This window comes from Phocoena sinus, chromosome 11 (genome assembly GCF_008692025.1).
Source record: "Phocoena sinus isolate mPhoSin1 chromosome 11, mPhoSin1.pri, whole genome shotgun sequence".
NCBI lineage: Eukaryota > Metazoa > Chordata > Mammalia > Artiodactyla > Phocoenidae > Phocoena > Phocoena sinus.
In genome coordinates this window covers 53,669,517-53,687,422 of record NC_045773.1, presented here as the reverse complement: position 1 = coordinate 53,687,422, position 17,906 = coordinate 53,669,517, and the positions used below count along the sequence as shown (strand labels likewise).

Sequence of the window (17,906 nt, the reverse complement as noted above, 5' to 3'; positions counted from 1 at the left end):
ATAGTAAAAAATAAAGTAAAGGCAAAAGGCAGATGCTTAGAATATTTTAAAAATGCTAAAATCAAATTTTAGCCTACCCACTGAGGCAGGTGTAGCTTGCTACTTATGGCATGCATTTTTCCATTAGCTTCTTTCCAGGTTTTCTTTTATGCCCTAATCCTTATGTTTCTTGGTTTTTTTTAGATTTTAACTTATGTAATCTTCCTATATTATGGGACCCTAATCAGTTTTGTTACAAGGTAAGATAGAGAAAATTCAATCTGTAAGTAGAATCCTCTTTCTGGGATATTTTTCAACTGCTAGTTTTTGTGGAATCAGAGATGACAAAAGGACACAAAGGTAGAATTTCCTATTTCTTCCCTCTTGGTCATTTCTTAGCAAATCTGAAGTTTTCTGTGATGAATGGCAGAGAAGCAAATGTTGCAGTCCCATAGACATGGGATGGCTGTTATGAAGAACAAATTCGTGACCTGGAAGAATATCAGAGAAATTCCCATAGTCTTCTGGTTCTCCAGAAATAGACAGGCAGGTGATATTAAATGCAACCACGGGCAGCACCCCAATTCATTCAAGTCAAACTGATGAAATAAATGTAGCTCAATCAGTAGGACCAGGTGGAAGCCACCCAAAGGTTTGAGGGAACTCAGGGATGAAATTGGAAAACTGTTGGCCAAGATGCTTGATCTAGCATTACAAACAGCCACCACCGTTACCCTGGTAGATTGTGAATGTCATTCTGTTCATTAGAAGAGGTCAAGAGAGGACCCGGGAGCCCTGGAAAAGCAAGCTTCTCTTCCGCTTGTCCAGTATCCAATAAAGCACAGCATCATTAGACACTGAAACAAAAATAACTTTCTAGGGGAAAGACAATATGGTTTCTGCAAAAAGGAAAGCATGAGTCACTGATTTATTATTGGTCTCTGAGGCATGTAGATAAAAGGCCAAACGTTGGCACAGTTTAGGGTAGACTTTTTCTAATCACCAACATGAAATGGGATGTAAGGAGATAATGGACATCTCAAACCATATGGATAAGACAAGCAATTTCTACACCCCCTCAAAAAAAAAAAAAACCTCTATGAACTAGCAAGAAGGGACGCTCTGAGACTTGAAAGAGATCAGGTTGTGATGATAAAGGATCTACTGCAGGTAACAAATTTAAAATATTACCATTTGATAGTATTGGAAAAAGATACAAAGTAAGTTTACTCCAGGAAACCTTTTTATTGAGCATGAATCGAGTGTCAGGCTTTGTACTAAGTTAGTGGGAGTACAGCAATGAATAGACCCCTTCTGCTCTCCAGTAACTCACCGTCTACCATATAGATGATTCCAAGAACCAAGGGATAGGTTCTCTGCTGGGACTTGTGCCCATTTATGACATGATGGCAACTATTGACTGGAATCACATAGTACAATCATGATCATGCAATAACACATCCCTCAGAGCTGCAGTTCACCAAGGAATTAATATACTAGGCTATATGATGCATGGTTCTAAAACAAAGTTACTAGGCTATATGATGGATGGTTCTAAAACAAAGTACAAATCCCCTTGTTAAACTTAATGACAATGCAATATGAACCCAGTAAATACTAAAACCCAATTTATTGGTTTGTTCAGTGGAGAAAGATATGATGGGTTTTGAACACAAGCAATTCTAATATTAATTATTATCTCTCTTTACCTCATGGGGAAGGAAAGCAGACACTATACCATGTGAAGTTTTTAAAATGTGATATATATATTTCCAAAAGCCTCATGAAAAAATTAACTTTTTTCATTATAATTTTAAAAAAACAGCAATTAAAAAGAAAATGGGCTATTTACCAACCACGAATTTGTTGAGCTCTGCCAGTGTCATGAAATTCTCAACCTTGCTGAAAAGCTGAAGAATTTTCTGAGCTCAGGCAAGACTCTCCAAGATCTGGAGAATAATTTTGGCAGCCTCAAGCCCAGGAGACTGATGTCTCTCCTTCAAGTCAAATGCTTCTTTTTTTCTAATCAGTTTTAAACACTGACCTTCCCCCTTTTCTGTTCCATTAGCTAGAAGGCTGTCATTCCAAAGAAATGTATAATGTACGTGTGTAGGGGAAGTGTGAGTGTTCTCTGGAATGAGAGAAAATAAGTTTTCGATGATCAGATTGTTCAGTATTTTCAAACCATCTAACGGCACTTCCATAGGAACTCCATGAAGAAAAATGAGAGCTGAAAAAGAAATCCTCACCAAAGCAGACATAGTTTGTCCTAGTTTCTCTGATAAGCCATGTTCTCTCCCTTTTTTATTTCCTTGCACATTTTTTTAATGGCATATAACAGTTTTCCTTCGCAATATCAATGATCATTCAGGATAGAAATTTAAGTGGGTCTGAGAGAGAACACATTTCTCAGGTGTGGTATCCCAGTGAAAAATTCCCGCCTTCTCTTAGGGAACCACACTGGGAGATGGTATGAGTCTCCTTTTCTATTTTTTCTCCATGCATAGCAGTGCCAGGCCCACAGTATACCTTCAATGAGTGTATACTGAATGAACTCCCTGCTCCTCTTCTCCCTGCTACTTCTTCAAAAGAAAAACTGGGGGCTTCCCTGGTGGCGCAGTGGTTGAGAGTCCGCCTGACGATGCAGGGGACACGGGTTCGTGCCCTGGTCTGGGAAGATCCCACATGCCGCAGAGCGGCTGGGCCCGTGAGCCATGGCCACTGAGCCTGCGCGTCCGGAGCCTGTGCTCTGCAACGGGAGAGGCCACAACAGTGAGGGGCCCGCGTACCGCAAAAAAAAAAGAAGAAAAACTGGGACCATCCTGAGCCTCCTCTAGACTGAAGATGAAAGGGAAAGAATTCCAAGTCTATCTCCAAAGCCTCACATTTGAAACCTAGGTAGCCCAGAATTGCATGTCAATACCTCCAGCTAAAGAAGATCCCTGAGTAGGAGGAGATACAGTACATCACTGGATAAAATGAGAAGGAAAATGGTTACGTGTCTGTAAGTATGGGTGTATAAATGTCTTGCCTGTCAAATCAACAAAGCTAAAAACCCTTGCTATGTCAAAAGCTAACACACACACACACACACACACACACACACACACACACACTCATACTCTGCTAGTGAGAAGGCAAGCAATTTTTTAGAAGGGAAATTAGGAAACAAGTATTAAAAAGCATCATGAAAGGTGATCATGGCTCTTCAACGTCTAAGAATTTATTCTAAGGGAAAAATAAAGGATATGCCCAAAGATTTAGCCTCAAAGGTGGCAGCCACATCTATATTAGCCCCAAATCAAAACAATCTAGTTGGTCAGTGTAAGGAGGTATTCTAGTTAATTATCAGATATCAAAATGATAGAACACCATGCGGCTATGGAAAATGTATACAATGCATATTGACATGGAGCAATGTTCACAATTTTGTGAAACAGAAAAAGCATGCTAAAATCAAAATATGTTTTTATGTTAGATAAATACATATGTGTACATTTAAATATATAAATATGCCTAAGAAAATATGCATCTTCAGATATTTGTAAAGGGCATCTTTTTTCTTCATCCTTCTCCTTATCTGAATTTTCTGATTCTGGTCTATGATGTAGGTGAATTACTTCTGAAATAAACATATAAAAATGGACATAATAAAAAAAATCCTTAGTATCTACATAGTTTTTCTAAGAAAAAAATGTCCCTTTAATTATCTATAGCTGCTAGGTTAAACAGGAAATCCTTGTGAGTTAATATTGGATGATGATGATAAGTAGAAATAGAGAGGAATTATTTATTCTCAAAAAGTCATCTGATTAGCATTTTTCATGTTCTCATATATCTGTTAGATTTTTTTTTAACTAAATAGTTCTTCCAATAAACACTAAAAGTCAAAAAGTCAATATTGAGATTTTTCTCCAACTATGCATCTGATTCTTAGACGTATTGTCTTTTATTTTAGAAAAAAGCATCAAAATTGTCTTTGATCCAAAGCAACCATGTAGCCCCAGCATTTACATCTGAAGTCAACCTATTTATAATCACAGATTTTTTTTAAATCCCTGATTTTCTTTTTATCCCTATCATGCAGAGTGTCAGTGATAGTATGACTTGGAGAGCAACAGCTCTTTGTTTCGGAAGCAGTCTTCTTTATGGATACAGGAAATTAAAAATGTGAACAAACACCACCAGCTAGTCAATCAGGAAAACAGCATTGTGAAGGCTGGGGATTTGAAGGTACAATTAGGGAACTGGTTTTTCCCTTAACAGAAGTATGTTCGCTAAGTAATTTGATTTCTTTTAACTAGAGTTACCCCCTTCCATTAACTGGAGAAGTAAGTCCAGATTAAAATCACTATTCATCAATTGCCTGCTGGAGGCACACTCAAGCCTTGTGTTAGGACTAAGGCAATAAAGCTCATCAACTAGCATTTTAATCATTGCTACCTCAGAGCTCTCAGATGGAATAATTTGGGGTAGGGGAGAAAGTGGAAACTCCTAGTTACTGCTGATATGAAATCAGATATTTCTGAGGATTTTAAATTTACTGAATCATTCATTTTTTCAGTGGATTTTAATTTTTTCCTCGTTCAGTGAGTACTTGCGAGGCACGCGGGATACAGTGGTGAATATAATGACATGGTCCCTATCTATATACAGCTTACATTCTAAGGGAGGGAACATTAATACATGAGAAATCATAATTAAAAATTGTGATGAGGGCTTCCCTGGTGGCGCAGTGGTTGAGAGTCCGCCTGCTGATGCAGGGGACACGGGTTCGTGCCCCGGTCCGGGAAGATCCCACATGCTGCGGAGCGGCTGGGCCCGTGAGCCATGGCCGCTGAGCCTGCGCGTCCGGAGCCTGTGCTCCGCAACGGGAGAGGCCACGACAGTGAGAGGCCCGCGTACCGCAAAAAAAAAAAAAAAAAAAACCAAAAAATTGTGATGAGCACTTTAGAGGAAGGGAACGGGCTCTGAGAAGGAATCATGGAGAGATGACAGTTACTTGGGTGAGTCAGGAAACTCCTTAAGGAAGTGATACTCAAGCTTTGACACTAAGACAGAGTCACACTCCTCCTAATATGTTTCTATCTATTTCATTAGCATCACCCTTTCCTGGTCCTTCTACTGTCTCCCTGGCCATTCCAACTCAGCTTTCTCACTGCTGGTTCCTCCTCTTAACTCAGACTCTGAAGTTTTCCAGGCCTAAGATCTCCATCCTTTTCTCACTACAAAGTTCCTCCCAAGGCAAGCCATTCCACTTTATGACCTCAAGCATCATCTGCATTCAACAATCCCCTAATATATTTTTCCAGCCCAGAACCCTTTTCCTAGCTTTGGATCCATATGTCAACTGCCTACACGACACCTTCACTTGCATACCACACAGGAGTCTCAAATTTAACATAGCCCATGCTAAATCAAGATATTTCCCTGTGGAATCTTCTCTTCCTTCAGCAATCTCCATCTCCCTACACAGGACCATTCACTCAGTTGCTGTATCACTACTCAGGGAGTCAACCATGATACCTGCTTCCTCCTCATGTCCCATATATAACTGGGAATTCAGCCTGGTCTAGTTGATAGCTAAAATATATCTTGAATTTTATCACACTTTTTCCATACCCTACCATTATCTTGTTTGGATACTGCAAGTCTTTTCTCATCCTGTACCCATTTTTTCCCCCTTTCAATTCATTGTCTTAAATGAAAATCTTTTCTGATTATTCCTTGCTTTTAAAATTCTTCCATTGTTCTGAACATCGAATCATTAAAATGGTTTCTAAGACCCTGCATGATCCATCCACTGCTTAATCCTTTAGTCTCATCTCATACTGGTTTTAGCATTACTCTCTGTACTTCAGCAACTATGAACCTCTTTCAGTTCCTAAAATTTAAAAAAGGACCCTCCTTTCTTAAAGACTTTGCACATGCTGCCCCTTCCATTTGGAACTTCTCAGGTGTCCCTGCTTTGTAGTCTGAGTAACACACTGTTCTCTGTCTCAGATAAGAGTGCATTTGGCTTCAAGTAACAGATTACCCAGTAGAAGTAGTTTTAGCAATAAAGACACTTATCATACATATCACAAAAATCTGGAAGTGGGCACTTCCATACTAAGTGCAATATTTCAAAACTCTTATCCAAGACTATGCTCTGCCATTCTGTGAATGTTCACTTTTTAATTTAGGGTCATTGCCTTATGGCTACAAAGTGGCTGTCAGAGCTCCCTATATCATGGTCTGACACAACAATGTTTCTGCATTCATGGTAGAAAAGGGGGCAAAAAGCTCTCCTCTTGGGTATAGCACCTCTACCAGAAACTAAAACCTTTGTTTCACATTTCTCCCTCATCATAGTGGCCATATCTGTGTCATATAGTGACTCTTAGCTGCAAGGGGGGGCTCATTAGATGAGTATCAGGAAAGAGAAGGAAGTAAGTCAGGACGGCTGGTGAATATATAATCAACAGTGTTCAACATGGTCTTCAGAGCACTTACCAAAATAGTAATCAAACAATTCAATATGCACACTTTGTTCACTGTCTCCTCTGTGAGATTATAAGCTCTTTGACTATGGGGAACATGTCTGTTTCTAAGCCCAGCATCAGTACTGCGCCCAGCCTATGTAGGAGTCAGTTGGCAGTGGTAGAATGAATGAAAGTACGAAAGAAAACAACAGAGGCAGAAAATAGGTACAAAAGGGACAGAAAACTGCCTACACAGAACTTAAGCCGATGGTCATATCTCATACCTCTCGTTTCAATTCTGCATTCCAGGTAATTTGAAAACAGTCTTTCATCAAAGAAAAGGTCCACAACAGTGAGAGGCTCGCGTAACAAAAAAAAAAAAAAGGCAACTTTTGTAAGTGCTCCATTCTTTGTACCATGAATGCAATTTTCCTAATCTGTTAATTCCTGCCATGTGAGTAGACATGGATGCTATAGTTTGCATTGAGATCCAGGAATGAATTCTTCAAAAAAATTATTTTAACCACTGTTATATAGCGTTAGATGATCCAGAAAATTTTAAATTGCCTCAAGGACATGAATGTAAATCAATTATTAGCTAAATCACTCCAAATATCATTCAACAAGAAAAATTTATAAAAGCTAGAAAGTCATATAAAAGAAGAGTCGTAAAATTTGGGGTCTGAATTTTCCACTCCTGAGAGCATCACACTAACAGATAAAGATGTCATTCAGATTATCCAATTAGGGAGAAAGCAGATGTAAAATGTCTGGCACATAAAGGATGCTTGGCATGTTTTTGTTCTTATATCTAGACCATAGGAAAAGCTGGGTTTACTCCTAACTCTTTCATGTCCTATATATGTAACTGTGGGCAAGTTGAATATGTTCTTTGATTCATAAATGATATAGTAATCTTTAACCACCTTTCAGTTATAACATGCTGTCACTCTACTATTGAAAAACTTAGATGAATAAAAGTTAAATGGCATTGAATGCAGTCCATAGTAGCCAACTTAATAAAACATGAAGGAATAGATTCATATTCCCAAGAGTCTCTCTATCTACAGATGCAGAATCTGTTCATAGTTTCTGACGGACATCCTGTTTGGTCATCTCAAAACACAAAGGGCACCAACATGTAAATATCACAAAATTTTTTTAAAGAAAGTTGTAACCATCCACACATACGAGACTAGATTTCAGGTTTTAAATATGGTTGTCATTTGAAATAAAATTCCTTAAAAAGAGAAAATGACTTTAGCATTGGCAAAGGGAGTCCCCTAAGAAAAAAATGTAAACAGATGGCTGAGAAAGATCACCCACATGCTGCACACAGATCTTGAGGAGGCATTTCTAAGAATGAAGTGGCACTTCCCAGCCTGGGCCACGTCCCACAAGGATCCTTATTTAACCCAGAGAAAGCATAGGGTTTCTACCTCTAACCAAGAGGAACTTCAGCCTGCTTGCCTCACAGCAATCCAGACTAGTTTCCAGCTCTCCCCAGTGTTCCAACAGAAGCTAAGTACCAACCACTTGAGAGAGGCAATCCCCTAATAAATCAGGGTTTGATGATCAGCCCTGAACCAACATCTTCCCATATAAAGGGGCTGTTAAGCCCCAGCTAAGTATATTAAGCATTCAATTTAGTGTATGACACACATCTGCTCTCCTTTCTCAGGCAGGAGAAGTTTCAAGATAACTTAAATCCCTGACTTAATCAAGGGGAAAAAATATCTTGGCAATGTTTAAAACTGAGTTTAAAAATATAATCCAAATGAGGGCGAGAGAGACCATTTTGCTCTAAGTAATGAGATTATATAATACCTAAATCAAATACACAACATTACCTGAGCAAAAGCACTTGTTTCTTTTACCTGGGTCTATCCAACTTTCCTTTTGATTCCATCAACATTTACCAAAGACCGTCATCTACCTCTGGCCCAAGGTATAAAATACAAGCAAAACTGGGTCCTCTGAAAATATGGTAATCTGCCCCCCTCCATGCCTGATGAAGGCCATAAGAGGAAAACTCACAGATTTGTCTTTTACAAGGAAAGCACAGCACTGAATCCCAGCCATCAGCATCTTGTGTGGATTCCATGCCACAGAATCAGCCCTGTTACATTAAACAAAGAAAAAAACAGGGTAGGGAGGGGAGACTCAATTAGTTTCTACTGGTGGGAAGAATGCTGGTACATTCAGTATTCACGTCCAAGTTAGTGCTCCAAAGGATTCCTTGTGTGAGCGGTTTAAGGAGTTTGGGATTTTTTTAAACCAAAACAATTCCTTAGTTTTTTGCCTGTTTTCAAAATGGCACTTAATTGGGCAAAGGCCAAAGAGAGTCCCTAGCCTAAATAAAAGGCACTGTGACTGGGGAAACTATATTTACCTGTGGATGCCGTGCAGAAGCTTGCGGTGCTTCCTTGACATCAAGGCTGAGCCACCCCAGGAAGCCTGTTGAGATATTTATATAATCAAAATGATGTTATTTCAATGGTACTTGTTTACCAGCCAGTTGTTATTTGATGCTTTAAGTCGATGTTAACCAATGTGGACTCTAGGAAATTTTGATCACTGGCTCTACCCAGGCGATCAGAACCTCATCACAATAGATGGTCCCCCACTGACGCTTAGGAGTTAAATTCCCACACTATAAGGAAATTGGTATAGTACTCATTGAGTTGCCTGTGGACAAAGAGAAGTGTAAAAGACACAGTCCATATCCTCTCAAATCTTAGAATTTAAAATAGACAATAGCCCTTCAGTGTTGACATCCTACCATACACGATGTACAAGTGCTGATCATGAGACATGGGTTCAGGAAAGGAAATCCCAGAGTCAATAAGTCTGGAGGAGAGCGAGGAAGAATCAATGTGAGAAATAAGAAAGTCAGTTTGGTACTTGAAATCGAGCAGGCTTGTTGTGAGGGAATATGAGGGGACCAGCACGGGAGATGTTGAAAGCTCTCCATGGTTATTTAAACTGCACAATGTTGTACCAAGAACAGAGTTATCATCATGTCAATTTTTTTAATAGAAAAACTAAGGTTTGGAGGTTATAAAATTTCCAAGGTCTCATAGGTAATAAAAATCAGGTCTGAGAGACAAAAGTCCATTCTTTTTTTACACTAACATCATATCTTAGGGAAGGTGACCAATTGGCCCGACGGTAGAACTCAGCATGGAGAATCGAGGTAGGAGGGGAGTTGCCTAGAAGAATTTTAAAAGGCAACCCCAATGAACATGTACCCCAACGTTCATTGCAGAGCTATTTACAATAGCCAAGACATGGAAGAAACCTAAATATCCATCGACAGATGAATGGATAAAGAAGATGTGGTTCATATATATTGGGTTGGCCAAAAAGTTCGAACTTTTTGGCCAACACAATGCAATGGAATATTACTCAGCCATAAAAAAGAATGAAATAATGCCATTTGCAGCAACATGGATGGACCTAGAGATGATTATACTAAGTGAAGTAAGTCAGACAGAGAAAGACAAATATCATATGATACCACTTAATATGTGGAATCGGAAAAAAAATGATACAAATGAACTTACATAACAAAACAGAAATAGACTCACAGATATAGAAGACAAACTTATGGTTACCAAAGGGGAAAGGAGGGGAAGGATAAATTAGGATGTTGAGATTAGCAGATACACACTACTATATATAAAACAAGTAAGCGACAAGGACCTACTGTATAGCACAGGAAACTATACTCAATATTTTGTAATAACTTATAATGGAAAAGAATCTGAAAAGAATATATATATATAATATGTATGTATAACTGAATCATTTTGCTGTACACCTGAAACTAACACAACATTGTAAATCAACTATATTGCAATTTTAAAAAAAGATCCTTCTAAAAACTTTATGCCCCAAACTTTGACCTTGAGCATTCTAATATGACTATAGTGAGTATAATAATTTAATTCAAGAAATATTTATTACATATCTAAATAGACTGACACTGAGATAAGTGCTAGAAATACAACAGTAAATAAAACACTGAAATAATAACTCCAAAAAAAAGATAAGGAAGAGCCCAATATCATGCAGAAAGAAATGGCAAGATTGTGTGCACCATGGATGTGAAGGAGGAAGTAAGTGAGAGGTCTCCACGATCCTCAGAGTATTAAAAAGCTGAGCCCAATGGTGGACAGTAAAGAGTGGCCTTAAGAACAGCTCTCTCATTCAGGGCTGTGCCCAGGGGCAAGTGAGCGAGTCACCCAGGGTGCACCCTTCAGCTCACTCGCAGAGTTGGACTCTTGCATGGCCCTGGGCGTGAATGCCTCCCTAAATTTTCAAATACCAAACTGACTTTCTTATTTCTCACATTGATTCTTCCTCCCTCCCCTCCAGACTTATTGACAATGGGATTTCTTTTCCTTTCCTTAGTCTCAGCTCTCCTCTCCTTTGCTCATAATACCTACCTGTCCAATGAACCCTAGGAACCTCACTTGCCTCACCTTAGTCCCAGCCCTGTTTCCAGGGACTAGACTCTCCCGTGACCCCATAGGATTCCCAAAGGTTTGTGGGCCGAAGGTGGTGTGCAGGCGAGTTCCAAAGATGCCCAGATAAAGGACTGATGATCAGGATTGTCAGTCAAGTCCCCTTGCTGCTGCCTTCTCTGTCCCACCAGAGTTCATGATGGACCATGTGTGACCAAAGCTTAGCTATGGAGGCAGCTGCCCTCAGCCTCTGGGAAAACGTGATCTGAACCTGCTAACTGAGGCTCCCCAGACCTGGGGTTTGAGAACTTGACCCTCAGGAACATGAAGATGACTTACATATTAGGTTCTTTTACTTCTCTTATATCCCTAAACTCTAAGTTGCCTGCTTTTCTCAATCTTTTTAACCCCCAACCGCATTGAGAACCTACCAGGGGCAACAAGGGGAAGGATTAATTAGTAAAGCTCAGCCACGCCCATTCACTCTCACCGTTTCCACCTGCCCACTCACACACCTGCCCTCACTGGTGCCTCCTATACTGGCCTCTGCCTCTTCTTCCTCCTCAAAAAGTAGACAACATTCTGCCAATCTTAGTGAGCTGGATTGAAGTTTTAAAATCACATGAACTCTTTCAAGGCATTAGTTCACTGGTTTACAGGGTGGTAGGCAGAGTTAGAAGCAGCTCATCCACAAATGTATTCCACAAAAGAGCTGAAAGGGGAAAGACGACGTGCCTGATGCCAGTGCCCTACTTGTATTGGCTTCGCTCCATAACCCCCTCACTCCAGAGCTCGCAACAACATCGAACCAACGGATGTCATTATTGAGCTATGAGCCAGACACCATGAGTACCATTTTACTACGTTTTTCTCTTCAAGTAATTAGTTAATAATTTAATTGTAGAGCCAATCTTGAATGGGAAGTGGAGGCAGGGTGGAATGTAGAGATGGCAGCCCCTAAAGCCCATGATTTTAAATACAGTGTTTGTCACCTCCCCCGGGACTTGGGATGGAGCGTGGGTGAGACACTGTAGGACGTGTTGCTGGGAGGGTGAGGTTTTGCAGTGGCCGCAGCCTCTGCTTCAGAGAAGAGCTGGACCAGCCCTGAAATCCTGGTCTCAGGCAGAGGCTGGGATAACATTGACTCTCGCAGATACAGAATAATCCTGGAGGCAAAATATTCTAACATAGCTGAAGTTTTTCTTATTCTGTTGTTCAAAAATACATTGTAATTAACCAAATTTCAGACACTATCAGAGGTAAGAGTACCATTTTTTTGTGGATTGCTAAGAAAGAAAAAAAAATGACATCAACATACCAATTAGGTATATTAAAAATGTAAACAAAATATGTGTATCTTAGAAATAATAAGATATGGTATATATGCCTGGCAACCTGGTTTTATGGAAAACGCAGAAGACCAAGCAATTCTAATTACATTTTTAAAAAGAAATCAAGTAAATGCCAGTTTTTAATATTTTAAAGGATCTTTAAAATACCCTTTAGAAAATTTCACGACTTCCCTGGTGGCACAGTGGTTAAGAATCCGCCTGCCAATGTAGGGGAGACGGGTTTGAGCCCTGGTCCGGGAAGATCCCACATGCCGTGGAGCAACTAAGCCCATGCGCCACAACTACTGAGCCTGCGTGCCACAACTACCGAAGCCCATGCGCCTAGGGCCCGTGCTCTGTGACAAGAGAAGCCACTGCTATAAGAAGCCTGCACACCACAAGGAAGAGTAGCCCCCGCCCACTGCAACTAGAGAAAGCCGGTGTGCAGCAACGAAGACCCAATACAGCCAAAAAAATTCGAACAGGCCAAAGTAATCACCGTAATTTTACTAATTTTTACCTGTAAAATTAATAAACTACCCTTGGTATATGAAGTTTCTTCAAGAGAAGTTATATGCTCTTGCATAAAATTTTATCAGCAGAATGATGTCTGCAATATTAGAGGATGAGTGAGTACTGTCTCAACGTTAGAGCTAATTTCTTTAATAAGTCATATAAACAGTTGTCAAATTTAATCTAATACTACAGACATTCAACTTGAAGCTTATTATATGCAAATAGAACAGTTTGCGTGGCTTAAATATTCCCTTATAAGAGTGTTTTCTTCAAAAATTCAACCTTTGATTTTTAGAAAATCTAGAGAGGTTTTCATTCACATCTTATAAATCACAATTCTTTCTAAGCCCCATAAATCTCTTAATATCATTCCCAATTTGGAAACTGCTGTAGTTACTCTGTTTTACATAAACCATATAATCTATATTTGATGTTTCTTTTATGAGAGTAGAATTTTTAAGTATAACTGCTCATATATTTGATTTTGCCCCTATTTCCGTAAGTATAACTGCTCATATATTTGATTTTGCCCCTATTTCCACAGTTACAAAAGTACTCACTTCATATTATCTTTCAGGACATACTGTATTATTATGCTTCTAAGTCTATAAAAATCAATAAGATATAAGTTGAAATGTGAACAGAAACAGATACTATAATCCCACTTAAAGAAGTCACAAATAATCTACCTGATGTATTGCCATTGGCTTACTAATCAAGCCTATAACTCTAGTGAGCTTTATATTACTACTTCTGCTTTTACCAAATATTAGCATACATTTAATGAAAGCTTTGAGTTGCTGAAAAATTCTTTCGATATTATATCATAGAAACTTTACCTTGAAAGCATAAAGTCATCCAAACTATAAAATTATGTGCAGGCATATGCCCCAAAGAAATACTCAGTTACCTAATGTTCAGTAAGTCAAAAAAATTGTCCTTTCTTTTTCTGATAAGGAGGACACAAAACCACTCACTTACTGGAGGAAAGTTCCTCTCAACTGCAAGTTCAACAGTTCCTTCTACTGGGTTGAATCAAACTAATTAACTGCTGTTTTCACACACACACAAAGAAAATCAAAATGCTCAACAAGCATTCATAACCGGCTGAATTCAATTTTTTAATCTTAAATAAGTAGAATTGTAAGAGTTACTTTTAATTTAGGACAACAATTATTATGAACGACCCTAGGACCTACAAAACTAATTAGAAAAAAAAAAAGGCCGGGCTTCCCTGGTGGCGCAGTGGTTGGGAGTCTGCCTGCCGATGCAGGGGACACGGGTTCGTGTCCCCGGTCTGGGAAGATCCCACATGCCGCGGAGCGGCTGGGCCCGTGAGCCATGGCCGCTGAGCCTGCGCGTCCGGAGCCTGTCCTCCGCAACGGGAGAGGCCACAACAGTGAGAGGCCCTCGTAACGCATAAAAAAAAAAAAAAAAAAAAAAGGCCAACCCTTTAAGTTATAAAATTGTGAAGAATATAAGTTATCTCAATCCCTCTCCAATAGTTATCTATGATAGATCCAGATGAAACCTGTTTTAATTATGGCATGCAATGAAGTCATGCAGCCTTTTGCATTTTCCAGCTGATTGGAAGCACAGAATGTTAGAGCTAGAAGATCCTTTATTGACCACGTCAGTCATTTCCCTCTTTACAGATGAAACCAAAACCCAAACAGCTGGGGTCAAAATGAAGAGGAGGCAGATTCGAATCCAAAACCAGCCTCTCGACTGCACAGTAGGAAATGTGTCCCCCACACAGTGTTGCCTCAGTGACAGTAGATCCAAGGGACCAAAGAAATGATTCAGGACAGAAGAGGAAATCTGGAAAACTAAGACAAAATGCGCATCAATGCAGGACCTTCTTCCTTATTACCTAACAGAAAACAACACATTTATTTCCCCTAATTAGAAATATACATTTAAATACAACTAGCTGGGGACCTCACATTTAGTTACTGGGAATACGAAAAACTTCCCACCAAAGCTGCCAAAAGGCTAGAAAGTTTAACAGATATGCACACCCAGATGAACTTACATCCACGTGGAGCCAGAGGCCATGCCTCTCGCAGACGTCCGCTATCTCATCCAGAGGATCGAAGGCCCCCAGTACCGTGGTACCAGAGGTGGCACAGACAAGGAATGGAGCTGCACCCTGTGAGAAGGACCCACACGTGAGAATTATAAGAATCATCATCATCACCATTAAATCTGTGCTGCAGTAGGTTGGTAAACACAAGAGTTATACACCCAGACATTTATCTGGTTTCTTTGGAGATAAACATTCATTGAGTGAGTGTTGTTTACACGTCTCCATCACATGGCCTCTAGTCACTATATATACGCTAAAGAAACAGAAAATGCCATGACAATAGTATCCTTTGTCCCAACTCCACATGCATCCTTATTCTCTTTATGCTCATTTTCTTTATTAGTCTTTTCTGTTCTCTAGCTTTTCTGGATAGAAGTGAATAAACTCAACCTCCACAGCAAACTGGCATCCTGTGTGACTCCTAACTCCTTCCCAGGGAGACTCATCGGGGCCTCCCTAACACCTCCAAAATAAGAAGGAACAGGGCTGGAAGACAAACAGCCAGCTCCAGGAGCAGGCCATGCAGGCCTGTCTGCTTGTCACCTGGTAAAGTAAGAGCAGCTACAAGGCAAGGGATGTAATCAGGTATAAATTTGGCGTCAGAGGCGATATGGTAACCTCATTGGGATAAACTCCCCCAAACGGGTGCTGCCACAGAGAAAGTCATTAGAATGTGCTGGAAAAGAGAACCTGCGTCTTTCTGCCGTAATTTTCCCTCCTCATCCAGTCCGTGGCTGCGTCTTGCGGAGAGAGCAGGTACCCGTGAGAAATGGGAGGAAAGGGAGAATGTAGGAACAAGTGCAGAGATGAATGGTAATTCCAGCCGAGCGAGCCAGGCACCCTGGTCCCATGAGGGATTTTATGGCAGCCATGTAGAAGACAGTACACAAGGTTGTTTCCAGATAGATCCATCCCAACGTGTTGGCAGAGGTGTGTTGCTCTCTTTGGAAGTGCCATGAGGGGAAAATTTGCAGACAAAGGTGGTGATCAGGAGAGCAAGTAGAATCCTGATTCTAGAGCACAAGAAGTCAGTGACAAGAATACTTACTTGCAGAGAAAGAGTCAAAGTCATTTTAGGATGGAGTCATTTTTCCCCCAGTTTTATTGTGAAATACACTTGTTCTTGTAAAGTAATTTAATGTCAGGGGTGTTCAGCTTGAACCAGATTCATTCCAATTTAGCTGACCTTTGACAGAAAGAAGTTATTTCTCGATGGAAAGCGGGGTAGAGCAAGGACGCTTGGTCCACATCTCTAGGCTGAGATGCACAGGAATCAAAGTGATGGTACACAATGGAAACATCTGCCACGTGGGGAGACAGCTGTGACACATGGAATACAGTCCACCAAGCCTCCTAGAGCACGGCCAGTAGGTGACAGAGCCCCTGGGACCATAGGCTTTGGGACTTCTTCCCTGTAATCAACTACCAACAGATTATGTCTTTATCATGCCCATGACCTAAATGAAATGTGACCAGATTTACATCCATCAGTAAAAGCAATAGAAAAAGTAATTTACTAAAACCACTGAAGGTGTCTTTAATGGTTGAGCTTTCCTTATAAAGTCTATGACATCCTGACAATTGTGAGAAAATATCTATGCTAGCTATTACAGACCATTAATGAGTTTTCCTCACCTGTTTAATCTAGCTATAAATATAAGTCCCAGAAATTCAACTTTCATAATCTGGATTTAACCTTCCAGGTTTTTTTTCCCTTTCTCATATCTCACACTATTAATGAGAAAAGTCAGTGGAAACAGTATTGACTGTGTGTTGCCAATGAGTTGTATTCTCTAAGAAAGTTTGTCATTTCAAATACTCATACACAAAAATACTTCCAATTATTCAGTGTTTATACTAGTTTTATCTTTTTATAAGCACTTTAGAACTTCTGATGCTTCTGTGGTTTTTACCATCTTTGTAATGGCATCAAGGTAAAGGTCACTGCTCAACAGATTTTTAATGGATCGTGGTTGGCCAGGGAATTGAACCCCAGCAGCAAAAAAAAAAAGTTGATAACTATTTCCTACATCTGTAACAATATGAGTTAAAAACTTGAAACAAACAACAACAAAAAGTAGGTCTGAAGCTACTGAGAAAAAGAAACTAGTCATCAGGTATTAAAATCTCAGAATGGATGCAAGATTTGTCCTTAGTGAATCCAAGCTCAAGTTTTAACTGACTTGAGAGAAAACTGAGGAGGCATGCCAACACTAACCCTGTTGCCCTACTTTCAAATGTGCCTAAAGCAATTTTTACTTTTTAAAAACTTCCCTTTCAAGTTCTCAACTTCATGATATGTCACTTTCATGGACTTTCATTGTCAAAACAAACAGAAATTTGAACAATGAAAATAATAATGACTGCCGTGGAATAAAATCCATCCAATATGTTAGAAGATGAGTTCTTCATGATACTTTAAAAAGAAAAAAAGGTTTGGCTATCTTTCAGGATGCCTGGCAACTCACTCACTATTCTGAAAATTGGTAAATAAGGGAAAAGAGTAAAATATTGGTTCTGTCTTGCTTGTCCAAACTGTTTCCTTAGGGAAACCAAATACGGATGAAGAAACAAAAATGTTTAGGGTAGTAGGCCTGCCATTAAATGAAGAAGGAATGAGAGAATGAATTAGAACATCACTAATGAAATAACGGGTCTAGACAATGATGACAAATGGCAGCAAAATCCATGAGGTGAGAGGCTGATGCAGAGTTCTGTGACAGATGGACCGATAACAAAAGGAGGTCCAAGACGTCTCCTGATTGAAAGGCAAAATGCCACCCATGAAGTCGTCCTGGTAAAAATTCCAACCTGAATCTTCCCAAGTCTCAGTATCTAACAGCCAAATTACAGGAAATATAGAAAACAGATGGGGAGGTACAGGGGAGGGGAGCGCTTAGAGTCTCAAATTCTTGATGGAATCAACAAAATCCATAATGTGAAAACTCTACAGGGCAAAGGACTTGGTTTCTCCAACAGATCAGTTGCAGGGGAAAAAAGGAGGGGAGACTGTAGGTTAGAAAAGATTTATGTGATAAATCAACCAAATGCCACACAT

The 17,906-nt window shown here is 39.8% G+C and overlaps 1 protein-coding gene across 1 annotated transcript in view; it reads right to left on the bottom strand.

Moving 5' to 3' along the window:
• Positions 1-17,906, bottom strand: part of GADL1 (glutamate decarboxylase like 1) — a 398,137-nt gene that overhangs the window by 113,455 nt on the left and 266,776 nt on the right. Inside the window, exons 11-13 of the mRNA XM_032649105.1 lie at positions 14,795-14,911; positions 8,836-8,900; positions 8,481-8,562 (exon numbers count right to left, since the gene is read on the bottom strand). Coding sequence (XP_032504996.1) covers positions 8,481-8,562; positions 8,836-8,900; positions 14,795-14,911 — 264 coding nt within the window. The remainder of the gene's footprint in view (positions 1-8,480; positions 8,563-8,835; positions 8,901-14,794; positions 14,912-17,906) is intronic.